We start from the raw sequence: 22,020 nt of genomic DNA, 5'->3' as shown, positions 1-22,020 counted from the left end.
AGGTGTTGCTTCTGGAAATACTAGAGGGTGGTGATGGAAAAAATACAGGTAAGCAGGGTGAAAGCTCTCGTAGCGAACAGAAAGGTGTATCTTGCGGTTGTGCTTGGCTTGAGTTTTATGTTCCTCTAAGACTAAACTTTTGTACAGGTTTGTAAAAACGTCATATGCACCTGCAACGTTCCACAAATGAGAAACAACAGCTTCCCCCATCCAACAGCCGCTGTCTCGTGTTTGGTAAAAGACACGGCACGTCTTACAAAAAGCTGCGGTCCTCCTTTCCAGTCTGCTCTGAAACACAGAGACGCTTCCAGCCTTTGTTAGGTGCTAGGTAGTGCTTAAGTGAAAATTACACCGCAGAGGCACAGCCTAGGAGCTCGGTAAGAATTAAGAATGCGTGAAATAAATGTAATACATATGCTGATTATGGGAGCAATACAGATGGAGCGAGTGCCAGCTCTCCCAGCTGGCTGGAAGATGTAAATTAATTGTGGTTCTGACACGAAGGGGCCGTGTTCCGCGTCGGCGTCCGCGCGGTGCCTTCGCACCTAACGAGATGTGACGATAACCTGAACCAAGTGTCCGTTCAAAGGGAGGTTTTATTCTCTCTCCCTCCCAGGCTCCCACCGCTCGCCCCGCCGGGCTGGCAGAAGCGCGCGCTCCCGCAGCGGGGCCGGGAGGGCCCTCGGGCCGGCTGGCAAACGGCCCTCCGAAAACATCAGCCTGCAGCTGGATCCGGCTGCCAGCCCGGCTGCCCAAGCGTCAGCAAGGAGAGGACGTAGGGGTATCGAGCTGGAGGGGGGGTGAAGGGAGTGGCTAAATCCCGGCGCGAACAAAACCAAGTGGTTTTCAGATGGATTAGCTGGTAGGAGTCAATTTAGCATCTCCCTAATGCAATTAAAATGATGGCGATTTTTGAGTCTGCGCTTCCAAAAGCGGATTTTAGCCGATAGCACTAGAAAGCCGGAGGGCCGATAAGACTGCGCAAACTGGAGCAGGCTCTCGCGTTCTGTAGAGGATTGCTTTTGATGAGCGGCTTTCCTACGCCTTGTATTAAAGAACAAACCCATTTTTGGACAGAAACGTGAGCGAAGCAGTGAATTTCTTCTCTGCTGAATAAGGGGATCGCTTTTTTTAACACGCTAGCGGGCAGGTGGCTATATGACTAGACAGGTATTTCGGTGAGGATTTCTGATATGGTGCCACACTTGAATGCAAGCGAGCGAAGGCTGGGCAGGCAGGGGTGTAGCAAGCTCCCGTGGCTGAAATCCGGAGATAAGTGGGTATAATTAACCTTCAGAACCACTCGCCTGGGGATATAATGGACTCATTTTACCTCGACGATTTGAAATCGTCTTTCTGACATGTATATTGTAGCTCCACCAGCTGTTTGGGGTTTGCTATAGGAGCCACCGAGGGAAATTGTATTCCCAGAAATTCCTGTCTTATGCGGGAGATCAGACTCTCTGATTATAGGGTCCCTCGTGGCCTTAAAATATCTGAACGTAGGCAGCGAGGAGTAGTTCTTCCCCCTTCATTTTCCACCCAGATAAAGGCCGAAAGGCATCCAAAGCAGTTTAAAGCCCTGCGTGCGTTCCTGCGCAATCCGACGGCGGAGGACGACGATAATCGCGCCCGAAAACACCCGCATTTTTCTAACACCGTAAGGCAGAGTTTTATTCTTTTCTTTTGAAACTTGGAGGTGACGGGGGACGGTGTGACGAGAGGGGGTGATCTGGGACGGCGCGGCGGCGGGCTCCGCCGGCGGGTGCTGGGGGTTGCGGGTGGGTGTGCGGGGGGGTGTGCGTGGGGAAGGGCGAGGCGGGTCCTCCTCCCACGGCCCCGCCGCGGAGCTGTCCGTGAGCTCATCGGCGGCCCGGCCTCCGCCTCCCCGCCCGCACCGGCTCCCCCTCGCCCCCACCCGCGGCCGCGCCGCAGCGGAGCCCTCCCGGGGAAGGTCACCCCCCTCCTCCTCCTCCTCCTCCTCCTCCTCCGGCGGGGGCCGGGAGCGGGCCGCGGGGCCCCGGCATGGTGGCGGCCGCGGGTGGCCGCCGCCGGCCGCGGGGCTGAGGAGAGGCGGGCGGCGGCGGCGGGAAGGAACGGCGGGGCGAGAAGATGGCTTCCCCCGCAGCGGGAGGCGGGAGCTCGCCCCCCGCCGGCCCCCCGCGCCTTCGCCAGGTGGGTCCGCGCCCACGCGTGTCCCCGTCCCCCCGCGGCCGGGCGGGGCTCGGGGACCGGGAGGCAGCGGGGGGGGGGGGGGGGGGACGGACGGGACGGGGACCCCGCCCGGGAGGCTCCCACGCCCGCCCGTGGAGCCCCGCGGGACGGGGGGGGGGATACTGGGAGGCGAGCGGCCCGACAGCACATGGGCGGGGTGGGGGGGTGGGTGCTTTTCTATGCTCTGCTCATCGTTCAAGTAAAAAAAACCCTATAAAATACCCCCGCCCCCATCCCCACCCCAGCATCATTTCGGGCAGCGCACCTGCGCAGGTGTGCCCCTGCGCTCGCCCGCACGTGCGCGACTTGACGCGGTCGCGAGCCGCGGCGGTGCAGCGCGATGCGTTCCTGCGGCGCGTTCCCGCGGGAGCGGGGCGCCTCGAAAGGCATGAATAAAATCTTAATTAACGTAATGCAGCAGTTTTCACGCGGCTGCTCCCGCTCTCGCCGTGCGCCACGCTTTTTCTGCTCGCCTCCATCCCCTTGCAAGGAGAGAGCCCTGGTGTGCGGCGGCTGCTGCATTAATTTACATTTGGAACGGTGAAGTTGGAGTTGTTTGCCGTTCTCTACCCGGCCGAGGAGCTGGGGGTCCCCGGGGGGGTTCGTGCCGTCAGCGCTTCGCGTCTCCGGAAAATGGGAGAGGCAGAAAAGGAGGGACGCCGTGCTGGGGTGCTCGATTTGCTCTTTCCTGCTAAGGCTGTGATGTCAGTGTGGTAAGATTAATAAATAAAAAGCTGTTGCAAAGGAGGATTCCCGATGAGCAATCAGATTAGCGTAGTATGTATGTACTTAAACCCAAATAGAAATCCCATCCTGCTCTTTTTTTTTTTTTTTTTTTCCTCCCCATTTTCACCGAGAGGCCGGTGCTGCCCTTGACGAGGAAATCTCAGGGGTCTGCGGTTGGGACAGGCATCTGAAAGTTTGGAGGAGTATCTAAACTTGTCAGCCCCCTTCCGCGCTGGAAGTTTGGGCTGGGTAACTTCAGCAAAAAGGCCTTTGTGTGGGTTTGCCTCTGACCCCGGCTGGAAATGCCACAAGAACAGCTGCCCTCCTCACCCCCACGTATTTTGGCATTTCCCGTTCCCTTCCCTGCTGGAAACTGGAAGGAGAAAAAGTGTCTGATTTTAGTAGCTACGTTTGGTTTTAGGAGGGAGAAAAATGAGCGGGGACCTCTCCAGTTTATCAGCAATCCGTACTAGGTGCAGTTGGCCGTACCAGCAGGACAGACGAAGAGCGTCGGCGGGGGGAGAGAAATTCCAGGTTGTAAAGGCAAGGCCTGGCGACGAAGACCCCGGGCACGGGGTATCCTCCCGAAACCTGGCTTCTCTTTGCACAGAACTTATTCCGCGTGCTTCCTGGAGCCAGGTAGGCGGTATCCTTCCGAGCAGCAACCGAGACCCTCAGCGACAGCTTTCAAACCTTCGGTTCACTCCGCGGCAGCACGGGAAACATGAGGTTGCCGGTTATTTGTTTTGAATAGCAAGCGGCTATCACCGTTAATAGCGCTTAATAACAAGCAGTTGCCACTAGCCGCGACGGGGGGCCCTGCTAGACCAACACGCTGCAGTTTCAAACGCGGGGACGGTTTGCTTTATTGCAAAGCAGAGCAGCCCCTGCCCCGTACTGGAACACAGCGCCGAGGAAGGATCCAGCAAACCCAGCCCGCCGCGTTCTGCGGAGCCTTCTGAATTGACTTCTCACGGGGTTATTAATTTTATATGAGAATGAAATGACGATGTAATATCCTGAATCAGTGTGCGGAAATGGCTCGTGAAAAAAATTGGCTACTCCAGTTGTTTTACTGCTTTCCTATGCATTTTGTCCACTATATTTAGAATTATTTTTAATGGCGTTTAGAAGGAGATCACTCGCCAGGTGTGCTTCTGAACGATGACTGTGGTAGAATCTAGTATTTATGTGTATTTTTGCTGCCCTTCAATAAGATAGCATACATACAGCTCATTGGGTGACCTTCACCGGAATGTCAAAGTCCGTGAATAAATGCGCAAAGCCACTCGAGACCAAGGTAAAGAACACAATGGCTGAAGTCAATCAATTTTTCTATAAATCACTATCAGCCTCCCACTTTACCAAGCATCTCTTGCATCCTTAGGAGGGAAGGAGAGTAGATCTGGGAGAGTGCAAAACAAAAGGGAGGTGAACACATCTGCGTGAAAACACTGTACTGACTGTGTTTTGCTATCACAACCAACGTGTTTATCACCATAATCCTTAATGAAAACTGAAATCAGCAACGTGCTGAATTCCCACTACGCTGGGGCCTCTCAGAGGTCCTTGAGGCTAGTGCCGTCTTGCAGCTTGATAGCAAAAATCACTGAAGAAGCTGGTCTTTCAGTTAATTTCAGAGATCTGTGAATCTGTCCTTTATATTCAATACGTATTTGGGGGTGTTTGCCAAACTCAGGCCATTGTTTGCGTCGGTGAGCTGTGAACGTGCTTTAGAAAGAACTGTATTTCCCCTTAAACCCCCGAGTTGTGCCGTTTAAGTTGTGCTGGAGTACACCTTGCCGAGTCAAGTGCTGCAGTCAGATACCAGTGCCATTTGTAAAGCTTAAGAGCGTACCGAACAAAAAGCCAAGCTGTTGTAAATCGCACCGTTGTTGGAATAGGATGGATGTTTCTCTCATTAGTAGCCACTTGAGTTATTTCCACTTTTTGTCCTTCTGGTTATCAAGGCTGTACTTCCGTCGAAAGAACATTTAAACACTTATCCTGACGTTCAAAAATGTATTAATAACATTTGCAAACCAAATACGAAGTGTCTTGGATCAGAACGCTTGATCTGTAGAAGAAACAAAGCACCAAAATAGTATCAAAAGGAAGGACCGGGGTGTTGGGTTGATGTCGTGACATGGCTCCGTGATCGAAGGAACCCTTTTACGGATCTCCCATTGCCCGTTTGGCAGGCAGATCCCTTCTTCCAGCCTCTGTGGAAGCTATTCCGATGTTTGAACTCCACATGTGCAGCAGGGTCTGCTACACCGGACTGCCCTCCTCGGCCACCACGCGCGTATCAGCAAGGCGCATTCCCATTTCTGATGACCCTCCACGCCGTAAAATAGAGTTGGCTTCAAAGGAACAGACTCAGGCTACTGTATTAGGACCTGACGGATGCAGTAAAAGTTGTTCAGAGTAAGAAAAAAAGGACTGAAGGTGCAAAAGGATAGAGATCGCACTAGGTTCAGTTCTGGTCCTTTGAACAACCGAAAGATTTCGGTGAGGAATCCTGTTTAAGTTGGCGTTGTGACTTGATGCGAGTGTGTTTCTGTGAGTAAAGTAAAGGAAACGGGGGTACGCCCCCCTCTTACTAACTGTTCCCTAGGAAATATTTTTAAACCATTGAAATTGCCAGCTGCCTATTCATTAGCGGGAAAAACTTACAATAATAATTGTACCGTTTATGGGGCAACATAAAATTCAGGTAGTTTAGTGCTTTGGACTTGAGCTGAGTGTATGTCTGGTTAAATAGAAACAGGCCAGCCATACTAACACTTGTGAATATTGTATTAGACAATACTAGCTTTATGATTTAGTGAAGAATCTAAAGAACACCTTTACTAGAGGAGACGGAGTAGCTCTCGCTAATGTTGTAGATGCTTTGAAGGGCTGAATTATATCTTGTGACTTTGCTGCTTTCTAAAGGGAAAAGTGGAAATCAAACTGAGGTACGGGTATCGGAATATACGATACTGTGCAAGCAGCTCAGCGTATAGATAGCTTAGACATGACAATGCCAGCTATAGAAATAAAGTCAACGGTAGAGCTAGGCGAGAAATAGCTTTTCAGTTTTGGGAAGGTATTGGGTGCTCCAGCGTTTTGCTGCGTTACGGTAGGACAAACCTTTCAGCATTTTTCGTGAAGTAAAGAGAAAGACGCGTCAGCAGGCGTTGCCCGCCTTTCCTGGGCTGAGAGACGTGCGGCCGTAAGCACCCTTTCTGCCTCGTTTGGATCAAGAGACTGAGACGGGGATTCCCACATCGCTAACCTTCGGACTGGTCTGGGGGCCTTGTTGGAGAACCAGTTCTCCTGTTGTAAGTGTCCCACTCCGTCTTACCTGCCGTGGCGCTTAAGTACTGCTGTCCTACTGCGGCGCTGAGCATGCGTGAATAAATCGGTGATCTTAATCCATTACCTGATATGAAAAGAAAATGTGCAGGAGTGTCTTTCTCTGTGATTTAACTGATCTCAGTCAAAGTTGCTTATCATCGGGCGATGTACAGCAGTCACACGGTAATTTTCCTGGTGTCATGCCATTATTGATCCCCCTGAAATCCCTTTATTCCATATAATTCCTTTTTGGTAAAAGACCTGTCTGTTAAATGATACCTGGAACTGGAAGTCCTCCTTTTCCTGTTCAAGCTTTTTTTTTTTTTTTTTTTTTTTTTTAATATGGTTGGATGTATTTGGAAATCTAAATATGTCCAAAAGGACATAAAGGGCTCTGGGGTGCCAAGCTCACGGCTTGGAGGGAGAACCAAGACCGGAGAGAGAGGACCCACCATGGTGTTCAGAAAAAGAGTGCTGGTGTGGACGTGGGAAGATGTGGAACAGAGCTCCTGTTTCTCTGGGGATGTTTCTGTGGCAAAATTGTGCTGTATTGCAAATCCACGAGAGCAAGACATTCGCCTGAGAGTGGAATGTGAGACCTTCGGATTTCACCCGATACCTCGTTACTAGGAGAGCCAAAGTCACCACAAGTGGTTGAGATAGCTGGAAATAAGAACTATGTCTGGCCTCGTGTACTGTGCCAAACGTGACTCTTGGATGCAACAGCAATTCATCTCCGTGCTCAAATTATACAGTTTTTCAGCCTGTCGGATTACATAAACTCTAACAGATGTGACCGACTCGGTATGAGGTCTCCACCTAGGGCTTGATAAAAATCTGTTACAGGGAACGCTTCCATTGGTGTCTGGGACTGCAGGAACTCGTTTTCTTCTTTTTATTTTCTTTTCTCAAGAAGTTTCCCTCTGTAACTCTGCTGGATTTTGTCTCTTACCAGTTTTCTCCTGTAAAGGAGGAGAAAACAAACCCTCCTAAAAACTTGTATGCCGCTGCAGTGTTACAGGTTGTCTTCTGGACCACTCATGCTACTGAGTATTCATATGCTACTGGTGGGCTTTGGTGCTGCCTTTTCTAGCCCACGGCTCTTTATCCCACTCCCTAGGCTTTTCCTACTGCAGGACGCTCTTTGTCCCCTGCTAACAGCGGATGGGATTTGAGGCTATTTGAAGCTTCTCTTCCATGGGTGGTTTAGACTGATGCCCCTCGCAGCCCACCCTTGGAGTAGCTTAGCTTTGGACAGTATGTTGTTTGCCATCCCCTCTTTGCTGGCGTGGATTCAAAAATTGGATTGGTTTGAATTCCCCATTTTCAAGGTTTCTTTGAACTTCAATTACTCGATTCAAGCTCTTTTTAATTTTACCTTCTGCTACTATGAAGGATTAGAAGTAATTTGTTCAGAACTAGAATGACTTGAAAATCAGCGTAGTGAAGTAATTGCTTAGGCGTCACAGCGCTGAGTAAAGAGACCATCTATCAAAACGAACATTTCTGTTTCAGTGAACCATGTATGCCTTATCAAAGGGAAAAGGGTGCTAGAAAATATCTTCTCGCTGATTTGAAATGATGAAACGTAATGCGTAATGAACCTGTTGCATAATAGATGTAGGCTAATGTACGAAAAAGTAATTACAGCTAGTGCGTAAATGACTACATGTATCTAGATTACATGTAAAAATTACTATGCCACAGCGTTATTTAGGTTGCAAAATCAAGCACTTAGTACTTACAAGCTAATAGAATTAAGGACTGTGCTATCTTAATTCTGTCCCCTTCTGTGTCTGTCCTTTGCACTGAATTGGGCTCTGGAAAAAATGGCATATAAATAGCAACTGAATCACGATGTATGATAACACACCGTAGGATAACAAAGATACTTCTGCCACACTGACAGTTTTTTTTAGGCCCACAATCAAGAAAAGGGAAATGGTGATTTTGGAAAGCTTGCTTCCCAGCCAAACGTGAAGGGAATTTGCAAGCAGAGATTAAAGGATCAGCTCCGGCTCCAGGTCTTTACCCCGGCAAAGTTCTCCTGTCACCTGGAGGCTGGGCCTTGGCACAGGGCTGGGCTGCATGAAGATTATCTAATCCCCGGAGGACAAGAGCGTATATATAAGGGAGGCGAAATCTTTTAAAATGCTTGCTTTCTGTAGCACTCAGCGAAGGAGTCACAAACAGTTACGGTAGGAAGAGGTGTGTTGCAACAGATCGTGCGAAGCACATAGCAGGGAGGCTGGATGGGAAGAACGACCAAGCTAATTGCTGGTGAAGCTGACGTTTGGTGTAGAGAAAGCCTAAGAGGGATGCTTTCTGAAAGCAAATGCCACCTCAGCTAGAAGGTTAGTCCGCCGCTGAACGGTTCAGCTCAGTATTTGTGATTCAGTCACCTGAATACTCTAAACGCAATAGAGGTACTGGGGCTTTTTTAAAAAAGTAGCAAAAATTCTCCATAATAAAAATCTGGTATGTGCAAAATTAGAGTCAATCTTTGGTATTCGGTCCCGTTCCCGTGCCATCCGGTAGCTGAAATGGAGAGCCTGCGAGAGCGCGTCACCGTGGGTTGGTTGTGGTTAGTCAAAGGAGTGCTCTGAAATCCTGGAAACGAGCAGATCCTTTCATCACACGTGAGATTCTAAAATGAGGGGAACTACGCTGAATTGTCCCGATTTACGCAGAAAACGTGTGTGAAGATTTACCGCTGCCGTGAAAAGCAATTTAGTTCGGGTTAGCATTTTTAGCCTGCTGTGGAGGGGAAGAATTAAAGTTTTTAATTCCATTCAGGTCTTTCCTTAGTTTATAGAAAAGAGCGTGGAAAAGTCCAAAAAGAAAGGGAGAAAGTAAAGCGAGTCGCAGAGCATTGCCTGTCAGTGGGCATTAAAGCTGTTCCCAGATTAAGTTAATTTAGTAAACACTGCCAGGTGCCCTGAGGTATGCGTAATATTGGGGTATCTAAACCAGGTGGAGAGGAAAATAGACAAGGTGTGTTCGAATGTTTTGACTTACTCCCTGAATGTATAAAAACAGAAGTTGATGATTTTGTATATATCAAAGGGACAGCGCTTCCTGGCCTGCGGGGGCTGGGACACCCTCAGAAATAAACCCAGCAGGAGAGCTGGGTTTTGCGCTGGAAAGCAAACCCACGGAAACCCAACTGCTGCTGGAATGGAGAGGGTTTTTGGGGGGAAGGCGTCCCGGGAGGCGGGTGGGCTGAGGGAGGCCCGGCTGTGGGCAGGCAGCCCTCGGGCACCGCTGGGCCTCGCTCTCCTCCACCAAAAGTCAATCTATTGCAAATAAAGATTATTCTCTCGCGCACGCAGGTACGTGTTTACGCTTAGCTCGGATCTTTAGGGATGTGGAGGGAGATTAGCTAGTGACCACGCAGGAGGATAACAGACTGTGAGAGGCATCATCGCTCCTAAAATCCCAGGAAAAAGACTTTCTTCATCTCCTTAGGCTTTTATTACCTTCCAGTTGGCCTGGCCTGATGCCTCACCCCTCACAGCTGCTGGGGGACAGCCTCCTCCCGCCCGGCAGCCGTGGTAATTACCCCCAGCTGGTGCTAATTGCAGAGCGGGTCCAGCAGGGAAAGGTCCTGTACCTCACCTGCTCCCCCCCGCAGCGAGCGGGCAGAAGGTACTAGAAGCAGCCGCAAGCCTTGCTCTAGTGAGGCTGCTGCCTCCCTGGCTGCAGGGGAGAGGCTGCTCCTGGGGGATCGCAGAGGTAGTGGTTTATTTTATTTTTAATATAAGTGTTTAAGAAGCAGGGGTTGAACTCGGGATTGTAATTTGATGTTGATTTTTGTGTCAGTATTAGATCTATTATATTTCTTTTTCTGATGCTTTGTGGTTGTTATGAGGTTTCTTTGCATGCTTCCGAACTTATATGTATATATCCTGTGAAAGGAGTGTTTGGAAGAGGCTTTTTTGAGTGGTTTTTGTTTTGTTTTGTTTATTTGTACGTGCTAGTGTTACTCAAGTTTGACTTTTGGCTGTTGGTGTAAAGCTTTTGTTCAGGGAGCTGTTGGAGGAGCCCCTCACCTCAGGGGCTGGGGGCGAAGGAACCTGCTGGGCTGTGGGGCTGCCCGCCATTTTTTGTGGGGCTGCTCACCATTTTGTGGGGCTGCCCGCTCTGTGGTGAGGCTGTGGCCGCTTTCTCTGGTCGGGGCGTACTGGGATGGGAGTGCGAACAAATATTACAGCTTGTTTTGGAAGAAGCAGCTACTGCATGCCTCGTGTCCAAGAGGATTTGCTTCTTAAGTTGAACGTTAAATGTTCTTATCAGTCAGTAAGTAAAAAAACTGAAAACAAACAGAAAAACCCTAAAAATCCTCAACACAAACTTTATGAGCCTTTCAGTTATCTGATCGCTACGTATGTGTTGTGGAAACACAACTTGTTGCTCTTAATATCTGTAGCTTTGTTGTCTCCCGAGGTTAGATCTTTGTAAAGTAATAGTAACATTTGCTGTGAAACAACAAAAGGGTCACGGTGCGTGTGCTCTGTTTGTATTTATTATCAAGTATTCATTGTGAGGTTTTTCTTTGTACGGGACTTTAGGCTTTAAATGAAGGTGACTTGCTGTGCGATGTTGCCTCAGGAACCCCGATGAAGGCGTCTCCGCAGGTGTAGGCGTCCCTGTGAGGGGGTGAGCGAGGGCTGTGTGGAGCCGCTGGTGTTCGCGCCTCCACTCGCTGGTGACGGCCGGGCTCTGTCCGCCACTTTGGGCCATCCTCTTCCTCTGAGGAACTGGAACAGCCCCACCTGAATGGGTCGCCGTCCCGTGTCGTTATCACGCTACGCTGTAATCTGTCGCTGCGTGTGATGTCGCTACGTGGTGCCATAAGTGAAAAGGCTGACGTCATAGCAACAGAGAAGCAATTTTGGCGTCTGCGCTTACCCTCAGGTGTCGGTTTTGAGCTACAGTCACTGAGTATGTGCCCCTTGAGTGGTAAGTAGGCTCTGCTGGTGATCAGAGAACTGCTGGTGCCTGTTTGTGTTGAGAGAAATCTCTTCTATGTTTATAAACAGTAACTGCTAAATGGGTTTGAGAAGTCTCCTAGTTAACTGTCAATAAAGAACTGACTAATGGAGTGGGGAAAACACTTGACTAAATACAATATGTTCTGTTCTGATGGCAGTCCTTTCTTTCTCTTTCATCCTTCTTTCCTACGTGCCTGATTGTCCTTACTGGGATGGTAAGCTGGGAACTTAGCAACAACTGTGGTATCTAGCAGGATGTAGGCTTCAAGATGTAACTGTGTTCTGTGCTTTGTATTTATATTCTTTGAAAAATACAAATATTTAAGTAAAGGGGGGGTATGAGCTAGAAATTGCTGTGCCTTAACGCTGTGGAGGTTATGAACTTGGGTGGGGAAAACGGGCCGTGTTCAGAATCGGTTGTTGATGCACAGAGATTGTTTTAGAGCAATGCGAGCAGGTGGCTGGCTGAAAAAAACCTGGTAAAATTTCTGTCAGAAAGCCGTAGAGCTGAAAGCTGGGCCTCTCTCGCTAAAAGTGCCAGGAGTAATACTGTACAGAAAATGGCTTACCAGTGCAGTGCTGCAGACTTTCAGAACTGAGAATGCATTGAGGTGAAAATTTTCTTTCAATTTAGCAAAAATTTTTTTTTTTTTTTTTCTGATCGTGATTTTAATGCATTATGATGAAGTCATGCGGAGTGCTCGACATCCTGATGTGCCTCTGGTAATTGGCTGACCACGCAAACTAGGCTAGTGGTTGCTAAACCCTTGACGGACAGGCAGCAGCAGCAGCATTGCAGCTTTGCTAATGAGATTACGGCAGTAATGTCAGAGTCGTGCTTCGCTCTCCCCTGCCTCAGAACACAAAATTACAGCCCTGAGAGCTGAAGTGTTTGCGAAAGTCACGGTGGGGAATACTGTTTAAATATGTGCTTTCTGTAAGTTGTCTAATAATATCCTAGAGTAATATTTGTATCTGTTTTCCCTCGTTCTGTGCCATAACTGCTGGTATCAATTATGTGCAACTGCTCTGCGTTTTTTAGCTTTAATCAAGTTAAAGCTCTGGTGAGGTTGTACGTCACACCTGAGATTCCCAACATGAAGAAAAATGGGCAGCTTTGAGCTGTGGGATTGCACAGTAGTTACAGCACAATTATTTGTTGTCTCTGCTTGTACAGTTTGGGTTGTTTTTTGTTTTGACTGTCTAGTCTTGAAGTGTTTGGTTTATCTGGAGAACTTGATTGCTCCTATAGAGTATTAAGAGTACAGTATGTAACTGGGCAGCTACTTGGGACTTCCTATATTAAAGGAATCTTTGTTTATGCAACAAGGATTCATTCATCAGCCCCCCCCCCCCCCCCCCCCCCCAATTTTGGAAAAGTGTTTGCCTTGTTAACTCTTTGTGTTCAGTTCCACTGGTGTAAATAAAATGGCACCTACAGGAGATGAAGTTGCTGACCTGTCCCTTTCAGGGGTTCTCTTTCAATGGCGTTTTGACTATTGATAACCAAGGTGAGTTTCCGCAAGTTACGCACTGTCTTTGGCATTGAAATTGTACTTGCTGAAAAGTGGTAAGAAACTTCATGAAATGTATCCCTTTCTTAATTTGAGCTTTATTTGTAAGTAGCTTTCTTTATTAAGATAATCTGGCTGTTTTAAGATGATGTATCTGGGGTAGGAAGAAGAGTCTGGCCAAGGGGCTACTGTCCTTTTGTGGAGCTTATGCATCTCCTTCCATGGAAGTGACTGGTCCCTGTATGCTGAGCTGCTAGTGCTAAGGTCCAGGCTGGTAATGGCCTCGCTGTCATCCTGTTCCTCAGTGCTTTTAGTATTTATGCTTCTTTAGGCATCCAGTTAGTTCTGCTGAAACCCTTGCATTGGGTATTACATCCACTATTGCTTATTCTAAATGTGTGAAAGGTTATGAATTAAATAAAAATGATCGATGTATTTCACAACAGGCTAAACTGGAGAAGCATTTGATCCCTCTAGTGATTGCTCTTTTCAAGGCGAGTAGAACGTACGCATGAATGTATTCATGCAACTGCCATGAGTGGCATGACTTCATGTGGGATGTCCGTGTGAGGCACAGATTGACGTGAAGAAATGGCGTGTGACCTAAAGTCCTGGCAGTCTTGCAAAAAGTTGTATGTCCTGTTAGAGGACTTTCATCTCCCAGGATGCTTTCAAACATCCGATGGATGGGAACGTGTTTCAAGCATTCGAACTGGCTGGATTCAAGCTAGTGAAACGGAGCTGTAAATACCCTTATCGTTTACGTTGGGTCTAATGGTGATGCACTGTTTTATGAGCTTGCCTCTGAAGAGATTGAGGGTGTCCAGACTTAATTCATCTTCTCCTGCAATCTTTTTAAATGTCGCAGTTCTTTCTTTTTTTTTTTTTTTTAAAGAAAAGTAAATGTAATCCTAGATTACTTACCTACCTATATACCTATATTCAGAAGATATCAAACTGAGGGCAATTTCCATTTTACAACTCCTATGCACCATTAGAAATAGAACGCACCTAAAATCTTTGGTTTAAAACAAACCGACACAAACGTTCTTGCCCCACATATGCAACTCCAAGAGGAGAAAATAAATTTTGCAGTTAATTCTGAACAAGGGTGTTGTGTATGTGATCTAAGCTAGTAACTGGCTGTTAGAGCACGTGACTCTTTTGAAGTATCCTTTGTACGCTATTTTAGTGTGCTTACAGCTACGTGAATCCTCTGAGACTTTTTTGTTTATTGTTTTATCTTTTTAAAATGTAGCTTTCCCTCCTCCTCCTGGTGTGGAATGACTGCCAATACTTGGTCATCTGTGACCCTCAGCTGCTGCTGCTCCCAGGAATGCGCGTTTTGTTCCAGCGGCGGCGGATGACGGAGGCCGCGGTTCCCTCTGATGTGTAACTGTGCATGTACGTGTGGGTGGTGCAGGAGCTGGCAGGGAAAGGGGCAGGACTTTGTCATGAGTAGAACTCTCTCGTGACCGCGCAAGAGCTTTCTGGGAACTTGAACTTGCTCAGGCTGGATGCTAATATCCTGGCCTCGATTCAAGAGGATATTTTAGTTCTTGCCGAGAGCAGCAGCTGGTCAGTGCACAGAAGCCAAAGCCTGTTGGTTCGCCCAGGACAGCAGACGGGAGCGTCGCATGCTGCATCTACATCTCCCCGAACGCTGTAAACTTTGAGAGTTTTTAGATCCACATCATGTCACTCATAATTTAGCCTTAGATTTCCTACAAATAGCTGCTTGTATCTGAAACCTGCCCTTTAATGAGACCATTTCTGAGAATTATTTCTGTCGCAGTTGGAGATCTGTACTGGAAATGCTCTACCTCGAATCATTGCTGGGTTCATTGTTGTCTTGGTGTGCATTCTCTCCTGTCTCCTGGCTGGCTGGTATTTGACAAGGTGGATGTTCCAAGCAATTTTAGGACTCTCTGATGTGGGCAACACTGGAGTATACCTGGAAACCAGAAAATAGGGCTGACACCCCTCCTCCCAGTCTGAATTTTTCTTCCCTTACCAGGGACCAGGAGCACACATGATTTTCCAGGTGACAGTACTTGCTGAAAAGATGCCATTGTAGTCTTATTTTTAGCCCCCCCCCCAAGCGAGTATGTGTCAGCACAGCCTTCTTCACTCTTTACCGAGAGCAAGAATGGGCTCTTCCCGAGGACCGTAATGTGCTGGAAGCAACGGGTGATAGACTCTGCCCCTGCTGGGTCAAAACCTTGCACGAGCAAAGCGCAGTTCCAAGGATGGAAGTTTCAGAATAGCCCATTTGAGTTGTGTATCTGTTGGCCAACAGCTGTCTGATCTTAGGAAGGTCTTGAGAGCAAGAGCCCACATTGCTGCTGTTTGAGCACTCCTCGTCTCGTTTGCATTACGGGAATACTGAGCTGTTATGTGTGTCAACTCGCCGTTAAAGGAGAAAATTTATGTTAAGCGAACGGTTGCTTTATATTAATCATCACAATGGATCACTTGCTGAAACAAGCAAGAAACCAAAACAACAAGCTTAATTTCCAGTATTTCTTCTATGGTGATTATGAGGTTCTAAGGATGCAATTGGAGAAAACTATTTATTCATGGAAAAAGGGGCAAGAACAACAGAGGATTTTAAGTTCCTGTGGCACTAAAATGCAAAATGGTTCTCGTAATGATGACTGGGTAAGTCGGAGCAAGTAATGAGCAAGAAGAGTTGGGTATAAATATTCAGAAGTAAAAGTACCTCTGCAAAACTCAGGTTGGCTCCAGTGGCTGCTAGTTCCCCTTCAGTTTGTTCATCTTGAAGAAGAGAATCTATATTTAGTAAAGCAAACGTGTATGAAATCTATATAAAAGCATTTTGTCTGACATGTTTTGGATGCGTTCTTAAGATTTGGTAAGTCAATGGACAGGCACTGTAGGAACTCGATCAATACTCTATTTTTATAATAAGAAATTGCTTACTCAGCATGGGCTGATGAATGATAACCTCTTATCACCCAGACTAATACTGTTACTGGCAGGTGATTTATTTGCTCCTGGTCATGGCACCTGTGTCTGAATTATGCTATTGCAGCTCCCTTGAGCTTTAACCTTGAGGTTAAAGGCCTTAATTCTCAAGCTGTTTGACCTTGGTCTTAGCATCGTCCTGAGGACTCTCTAGGAGGGGGTCTGGCTCTTGGCACGCTTCTGACAAGGTCTCTGGGTGCTTTGGGTTATCTGTGTACGGCAGCACGTGCATCCAGCAAGGCACGAGATGACACGTTCCACCAGACAGCCTGGAGCGTTGTGTAGTGCCGCCTTCCCCCGTGAGCTGTTCAGGGCTCCGCAGCTCAGGCAGCTAAGGCCCCCTCGCTGGCTGGGCTTGGCTCGGCAGCTTTCTAGCCCGCTGTTCAGGTGACAGCCAGATGTACCGATGGATAGGAAAGCATAAGAAGTCCCTGTCCAGGGTTTATGTTATTGGCTGCACTTGATGAAACTGGGGTCTCCTTTGTCTGTAATGATATTCTAAGCAATATCAGATTGCCTGAAAGGTTGCTTGTAATATGATACGGAGGTGAGGTGCAAACCTTTGCATCTGCAAGTGTGTTGGTGGGGTGGTAGAAAGCTCTGGTCATATGTAATGTGACCTGACACAGCCTTTACTGTGACTAAACATAGTTAGGTATTCTCTGCACCTGTTAGCCTGCTTGTAACTGTGCCCGTTTCGGAGGGGTGCATCTAAACCTAGACCTTTACCTGGAGTTAGTTTCCGCATATGTGAAGGGGAGTTGGCTTGCCTTTTTAAGTTTTGCTAATGTAAAATTATTTAAACCTCTTGGAGGACCTGTCCTCTGAGGCATTTGGAGGTTGAGGAGACAGCCAAGCTCTACGCCTTCTGTTGTCCCATTGAGCTTTAATTTGACTGGTGCCCACGGGAGCTTTTGACTTTGAGCTTTACTGGTGCATCACCAGCACGCGGTAACAATACAGCATACACATCTCTTCCCCGTAACAGTTTTGCCTGAAAGAATGGGTGTATTGTATCTGTGGTGTTTTTTTTGTCTTTTCATCAAGGTTTTGTAGAGTTAGTCTAGAAATTCATTTCAGTCATAGAAAGTTGCTGAGCAACAGCATCATGGGGTTTTTTGAGATTAATAATAGAATGTCCTGACGACTCTGACAGGAATGACCTATCCATTTGCAATACTAGTAAAAACAAGCTCCAAGTCAGCTCTCCAGGTTCCTACAATACTGTTGCTGTGAAAAACCCCAGAACATAAACCAATTATCTATTCAGTCCTGCTGCTATCGAACAAGGAATCGAGGAAGTTGGCCACTTCAGTTTCAGCTACAGCTTAAAATGCCTTATTAGTCTGTGTTGCTTCTGCAAAAGTCACAAAATCAGCGTTCGCTTAAGGGCAGCAGATAAAGAATGCATTATTAATCCTTTTTAGTTAAGTTCTACTTGTGTGATACACTGCCAATGATTATTTAGAATAAGCGGTGTAAGCTTATGTTGCAAAACACATCGTGATGTAAACTGAATCCGTGTAAGAAGCTGGAGAAATAATAGTATATCAATACTCATTTTGTCTTGGATTTTAATTCAGCTGCATTTCAAATGGAATTTCTAAGGCTCGCACATACAACCTGAAGAATTAATTTATAAGTGCATGGAGTGGCTCACTGCGCAATACGTAGTGTCTTTGTTAAGCAATTCCCAAGAGAAATTATTTCATAATAATAAATGTTCTGAAGCTGGCTACTTAAAACAATAGCTCAGCTGTAGAATATACACTGTTGTGAAAGAGGCTGTATCGAGTCTTATTCAGAAGAATGTAATGCTTTTTGTTGAAAGATAAATGAAGTTTTACTTGATGTCTATTCTTTTGCTTTGGTAATATATATTTTTAAAATCTGATAGGACATGTATATACTAAAGACTTTATACTTAATGAAGAAATTGTGATGAACCCTCTAGACTTACTTTTCTAGTGAAGTGGTTAGAGTAGTACACGATGATGCACTTATCCGGAAGAAAAAAAACTGGAAAATACTGCCTTAAGGTACGTACTAAAGAGGCTTTTTTCGTATTGTAGGAAGTCGAAAGGATTAGAGCAGGAAAAGTAAAGTATTCATGTATTGTGAAATCAAAACCAATAAACATTTCTTACTGTAATTGGGCTGTTTCTTGGATCTTTGTTTCAACTCTTAATATCTGTAGTTGTCATAATGACTGTAGTTGTCATAAAATAATTCTGACCTAAATGCAATTAAAAAGATAGGTGTGTTTTGAGAAGCGCACTTTGATACAGGAATGAAAAATTAAATCCTCTCATTTAGAGATGACAAATACGTATTTTTGGTCCTTGTTTGTAGGAAGATGGAATGATGTGCGGCAGAACACTTACCATGGTAACACAGATTATGATAGCTGAGCCATTGACTTTTTTAATACTTAGATCCAGTGGAAGCCATGGAATAACTGTAAAACGTGATGTTTCTTCTGCATTTTTGATTATGTTAATGACTATATATTTCACTCAAAGCCCGCTTAACGTATAATTAAAAGAATAATTTTCATGCAATTTAAGTATCAAATTTAGAAGAACATAAATGTGCTTATAGAAATCAGTATGCTTTTGGAGAAATCCTTCTCTTCTATCAGGCAAGTACTGAATAATGGTTTGTACAGGGTGTTTTGTGTTGGTTCCATATACCTCCTGTAGATGGAAAACCTGTACAAACCTAACTGGGGATACAGTGTAGCCCTTGATTGTAATTAAATGTCTCTGTTGAGGATAATATTCCGCCAAAAGTGAAAGTGGTCTTGTGTCTAGATGTATATTACTTGTATTAAACCAGTCATTAGACTGAATGCTGCTTTTCCCTCCACTGTGAGGCTGTAAAGCTGATGTGAAAATGTGACCCTGGTGACCAGAACAGTTGGAAAGAAGGAATCGGGAAAGGTGGGAATCTTTTCTTCTCTCCTCTTTTGTAAGCCTAAATGAAATATTGCAGCTTGCAGGTGAGGTTAATTTTTGTCTTGGTTTAGGCAGGTTGAATGTGTTGAGCTTTTTATTTGTCTATGTCACCCACAACAGAGGATACAACAAATGCAATTTTTAAAGGGCAGATCAGCATCTATGTCAATTAAAAAAAAAAAAAAAAGTATTTTAAGAGGTCTGTTTCAATTTTTTGAGATGAGGTGTCATCAATCATGATTCCCTGCCTGATGAACACTCATGTCTCGCCTCCTTGAAGAAGGAACATTCAGTAATCCTGTGTTACCTGACAACTGATCTGCTCAGCTGGCACCGAGCTGCGGCTCCAAAGAGAACAGTGAGCGAGCTGTCAAAACCAGCTCTGTAACGTGGTGGAGAGAAGCGGGTGCATCATCTGCTACCCTAAATGCAAGCTCCACAGACTTGTGTTGGTTTGGTTCACTTAATTTTAAAACGGCAGAAATGAAAAACCAAGTAGTGTTAGTCTGAATACAGGAAAAAAACTATTTAAAAACAAAAAAACCCAGCGCTTGGTATTGCTACCAAAACCTGATATTGGACTGTGTTGCCAGACAAAAATACTATTGAAAGCTGGTTACTGGTGTACATGATTTGACAAGACAAATATTTCACTTTGATTCCAGCTTTGCATTATTGGGATTACTCATGAGGAATTTGGACCCCAGTAGACATGGGAAATGCTTGTATTTACCCAGATGCATGAACTTTGGAAGAAAAGAGGTGTAACTCAACTAGCCAAATATTTGAACAACGTACACATTTCAGATGTCCTGTGTCCAAATGTGTTTGTGGATCATAGACTGCCTTCTGTGCTTTCCTCAGGTTTTTAGCTGCCCTGGCAAAAGAAGGACTATAGTTAAACAGCTCTGTTGCATGAAGAACCCTCTGGGCGCTTGTGTAAGATTACCTTGTTCACGTCATTGGGCAGTCCCTGAAGAGATAACTCGATAGGGAAAAAAAAAACCCCACCGTGTTCAGCTACTGATCTGCAGAATTATTACATTTGGCCCCAAGTGCTTTTTAATTTGATTTGGCTTGTATTTCCTAAGCTTTTTCATATATTGGGTATCCCTATGGGAACAGAAGTCTTCATTTACTGTAGCTTTGCCAGAGCCAGCAAAGGTTGAACCTATTAAACCTGTGTGAGAAAACCGCTCAGATAATGAGATCTTGAAATTAGTGGCATGTTCTTTATTGTTGTTTCTTTTTTCATCTTATGAGAGGTTGAATTTATAGCTATTGGAAACCAGGTGTTGATTTCTCATCTCTCTGCAAAAACTTGTCAGGTAGTCTGCTGTTTTCTCATACTGAGAAAAATTGCTATAGCTGAGGTAAGAATATAAAGCTTTTGCTTTCTAACATCTGCGTCTTGGCTGTGCTGTTTCCCGAGCATGCCGGTTTGTATCCTTCGCACCTCTGGAAGTTGCCCTGGTGTATTATCAACCGTTTGCAGGCGCAGTTGTATTGGAAGCGTGGTTAACTTTCCCGTGCCGCTTGTGAGATGGAAGTGTAAGATTAAAAAAATTGAGCGCTTTATCCTGGTATCATATGCATTAATGCCTAAATAACTGTGATACAGGAGTAGTTTTAAACTAGTAATTTATAGTTTTATAATAAAAATGCAGCTTCCAAAGTCGGTAGCACCATTTTCATACCAGTCGCCCTGTTGGAGCATTGCGTGTTCTACAGCTTTTGTGTATTGGCGAGGCGTAACCGTGCTATTTGCTATATTGCTTGGTGATTACTAAAATCGAACATTGCAATACTCGGGGGGGGGGGGCAGGGAAATTAGACAGTGATTGAGATTTTGGTTGGTAAGTCTCAAGCAATGTTATTTTAAATAACTGCTCTCCCCCCACAGAGCAAGAAACAAACAAAACGCTTGGCTGAATGGGCCTCAAAAGCAAACCTGATTGTGTCAGCTCTTCAGCTTCGTGTTTGGAGTGACGGTGGTTGTCTATATTCTCTATTTACCACATATGTCAGGACAGTGTTAGTGTGTCCAGAGGATAAACTTTATTTAACTGAAGATACTTCCAGTAATAATCTTGTTTTCTTGGAAGTGCCTGTCTGGCTGGTTTTTATAGGCTGGCTCTTAAATGGCTTCTTGGAGAAATCAAAACAATTTTTGAAAAATGCACTTGAAGCGTAGGCCATGCCTCCATACATGCTTCCCCTCTTGCAGTCAGAACATGAGCAGAGAATCTGATCAAAGCACATTCGTCTTGAAATGTTTGATTTTGTGAAAGGTCAAATATAACATTTCTGAAAGGGAATTATTATCAATTAGTAAGAACTGCTGAGAGAATGGAGGATATCTGTAACTCTTGACCTTAGTCTAATGGGAATCTATGGGAAGAAGAGTGTCTAGACGCTTTTACTGTGGGAAAGAGTTTACTTGGAGTTTTCTCTTTATTAGATACCTAAGAATTCATTTCGGACAGTGTTTTTCCTGTATGGATTCTCTTAAGACTTGAGAGATAAAGTCATCTTGCAATCTGAATGTAATTCAAATCATTGAGGCAGCTCCTAGAGCAATTCTGGTGGCTGCAAAACTCTGTATTTCTTCCTCTCAATGCTTCGGCCGCGTAGATGGTGAGGTGCTTTCTGCTGGGGCGCAGCCTTAGGAGTCGTGCCAGGCCAAGGCGCTGATGTGTTCAGGCTGCCCAGTTTGTCAAAATGGCTGTTCTTTCCAACTGATAGTAAAACAAACTTGAATTTTGTGAGCGTCAGCATAGGAAGCCCGAATTGAAAGATGAGGGGTTTAGAAGATGTCGGTGTGCTTACGTTTTGCCAGAAGAATCTACTCCTATTTGGAAAGTAGCATCTTTTGCCATGCTGGTATTGTGGTCGGGCAGGTGATTATTTTGCTGTGCCTGTAAAAGCATCCAAACTTTTCTGCTGTCTTCCGTCTTTCTGGCACTGCCATAAGGAGGACGGGGACTTTGCCATGTAGAAAGCATCTGATGATCCTTGACCTCCAAAATGAGACTTCTGATGGGACAGCCTCTTAATTTGTTCACCGATGTAAGATAGAAATCTAGGACTTGAAGTGCTTTGTGAACCGTTTTGGTGGTATTTGTCACGCATCTGATACAGGTCCAAAACCTAAGAAATTCTTCTTTAAAACAAAAAGTAACTGGTAAACTTATTTTCTGAAAGAAATGTTTTCTGGCTTCTTTTTGCACAGCCATGTGCGTTAAGAGGTTATTTATAAGCATTGATGAAGGCTATACTCTTTAC

At 45.7% G+C, this 22,020-nt stretch overlaps 1 protein-coding gene across 3 annotated transcripts in view; it reads left to right on the top strand.

Annotated features, from left to right (window-relative positions):
* The first annotated feature begins 1,529 nt into the window (after positions 1–1,529).
* ANK2 (ankyrin 2) overlaps positions 1,530–22,020 on the top strand; it is a 380,502-nt gene continuing 360,011 nt past the window's right edge. The window contains exon 1 of one of the 3 annotated variants that reach the window (XM_087737387.1): positions 1,530–1,660. Coding sequence is in view for 1 of the 3 variants with exons in the window: in XM_087737386.1 (XP_087593512.1) it covers positions 2,113–2,175 (63 nt within the window). In the remaining 2 variants the exon portion in view is untranslated. Of the gene's footprint in view, positions 1,661–1,983; positions 2,176–22,020 lie in introns of those variants that run through there. The other 2 variants (XM_087737386.1, XM_087737390.1) reach the window with 2 other exon arrangements.

This window comes from Nipponia nippon, unplaced genomic scaffold (genome assembly GCF_047370975.1).
Source record: "Nipponia nippon isolate SJK-2023a ecotype South Korea unplaced genomic scaffold, ASM4737097v1 scaffold_6, whole genome shotgun sequence".
In the NCBI taxonomy this organism is placed as follows: Eukaryota; Metazoa; Chordata; class Aves; order Pelecaniformes; family Threskiornithidae; genus Nipponia; species Nipponia nippon.
This window is presented reverse-complemented; position numbering and strand designations above follow the sequence as displayed.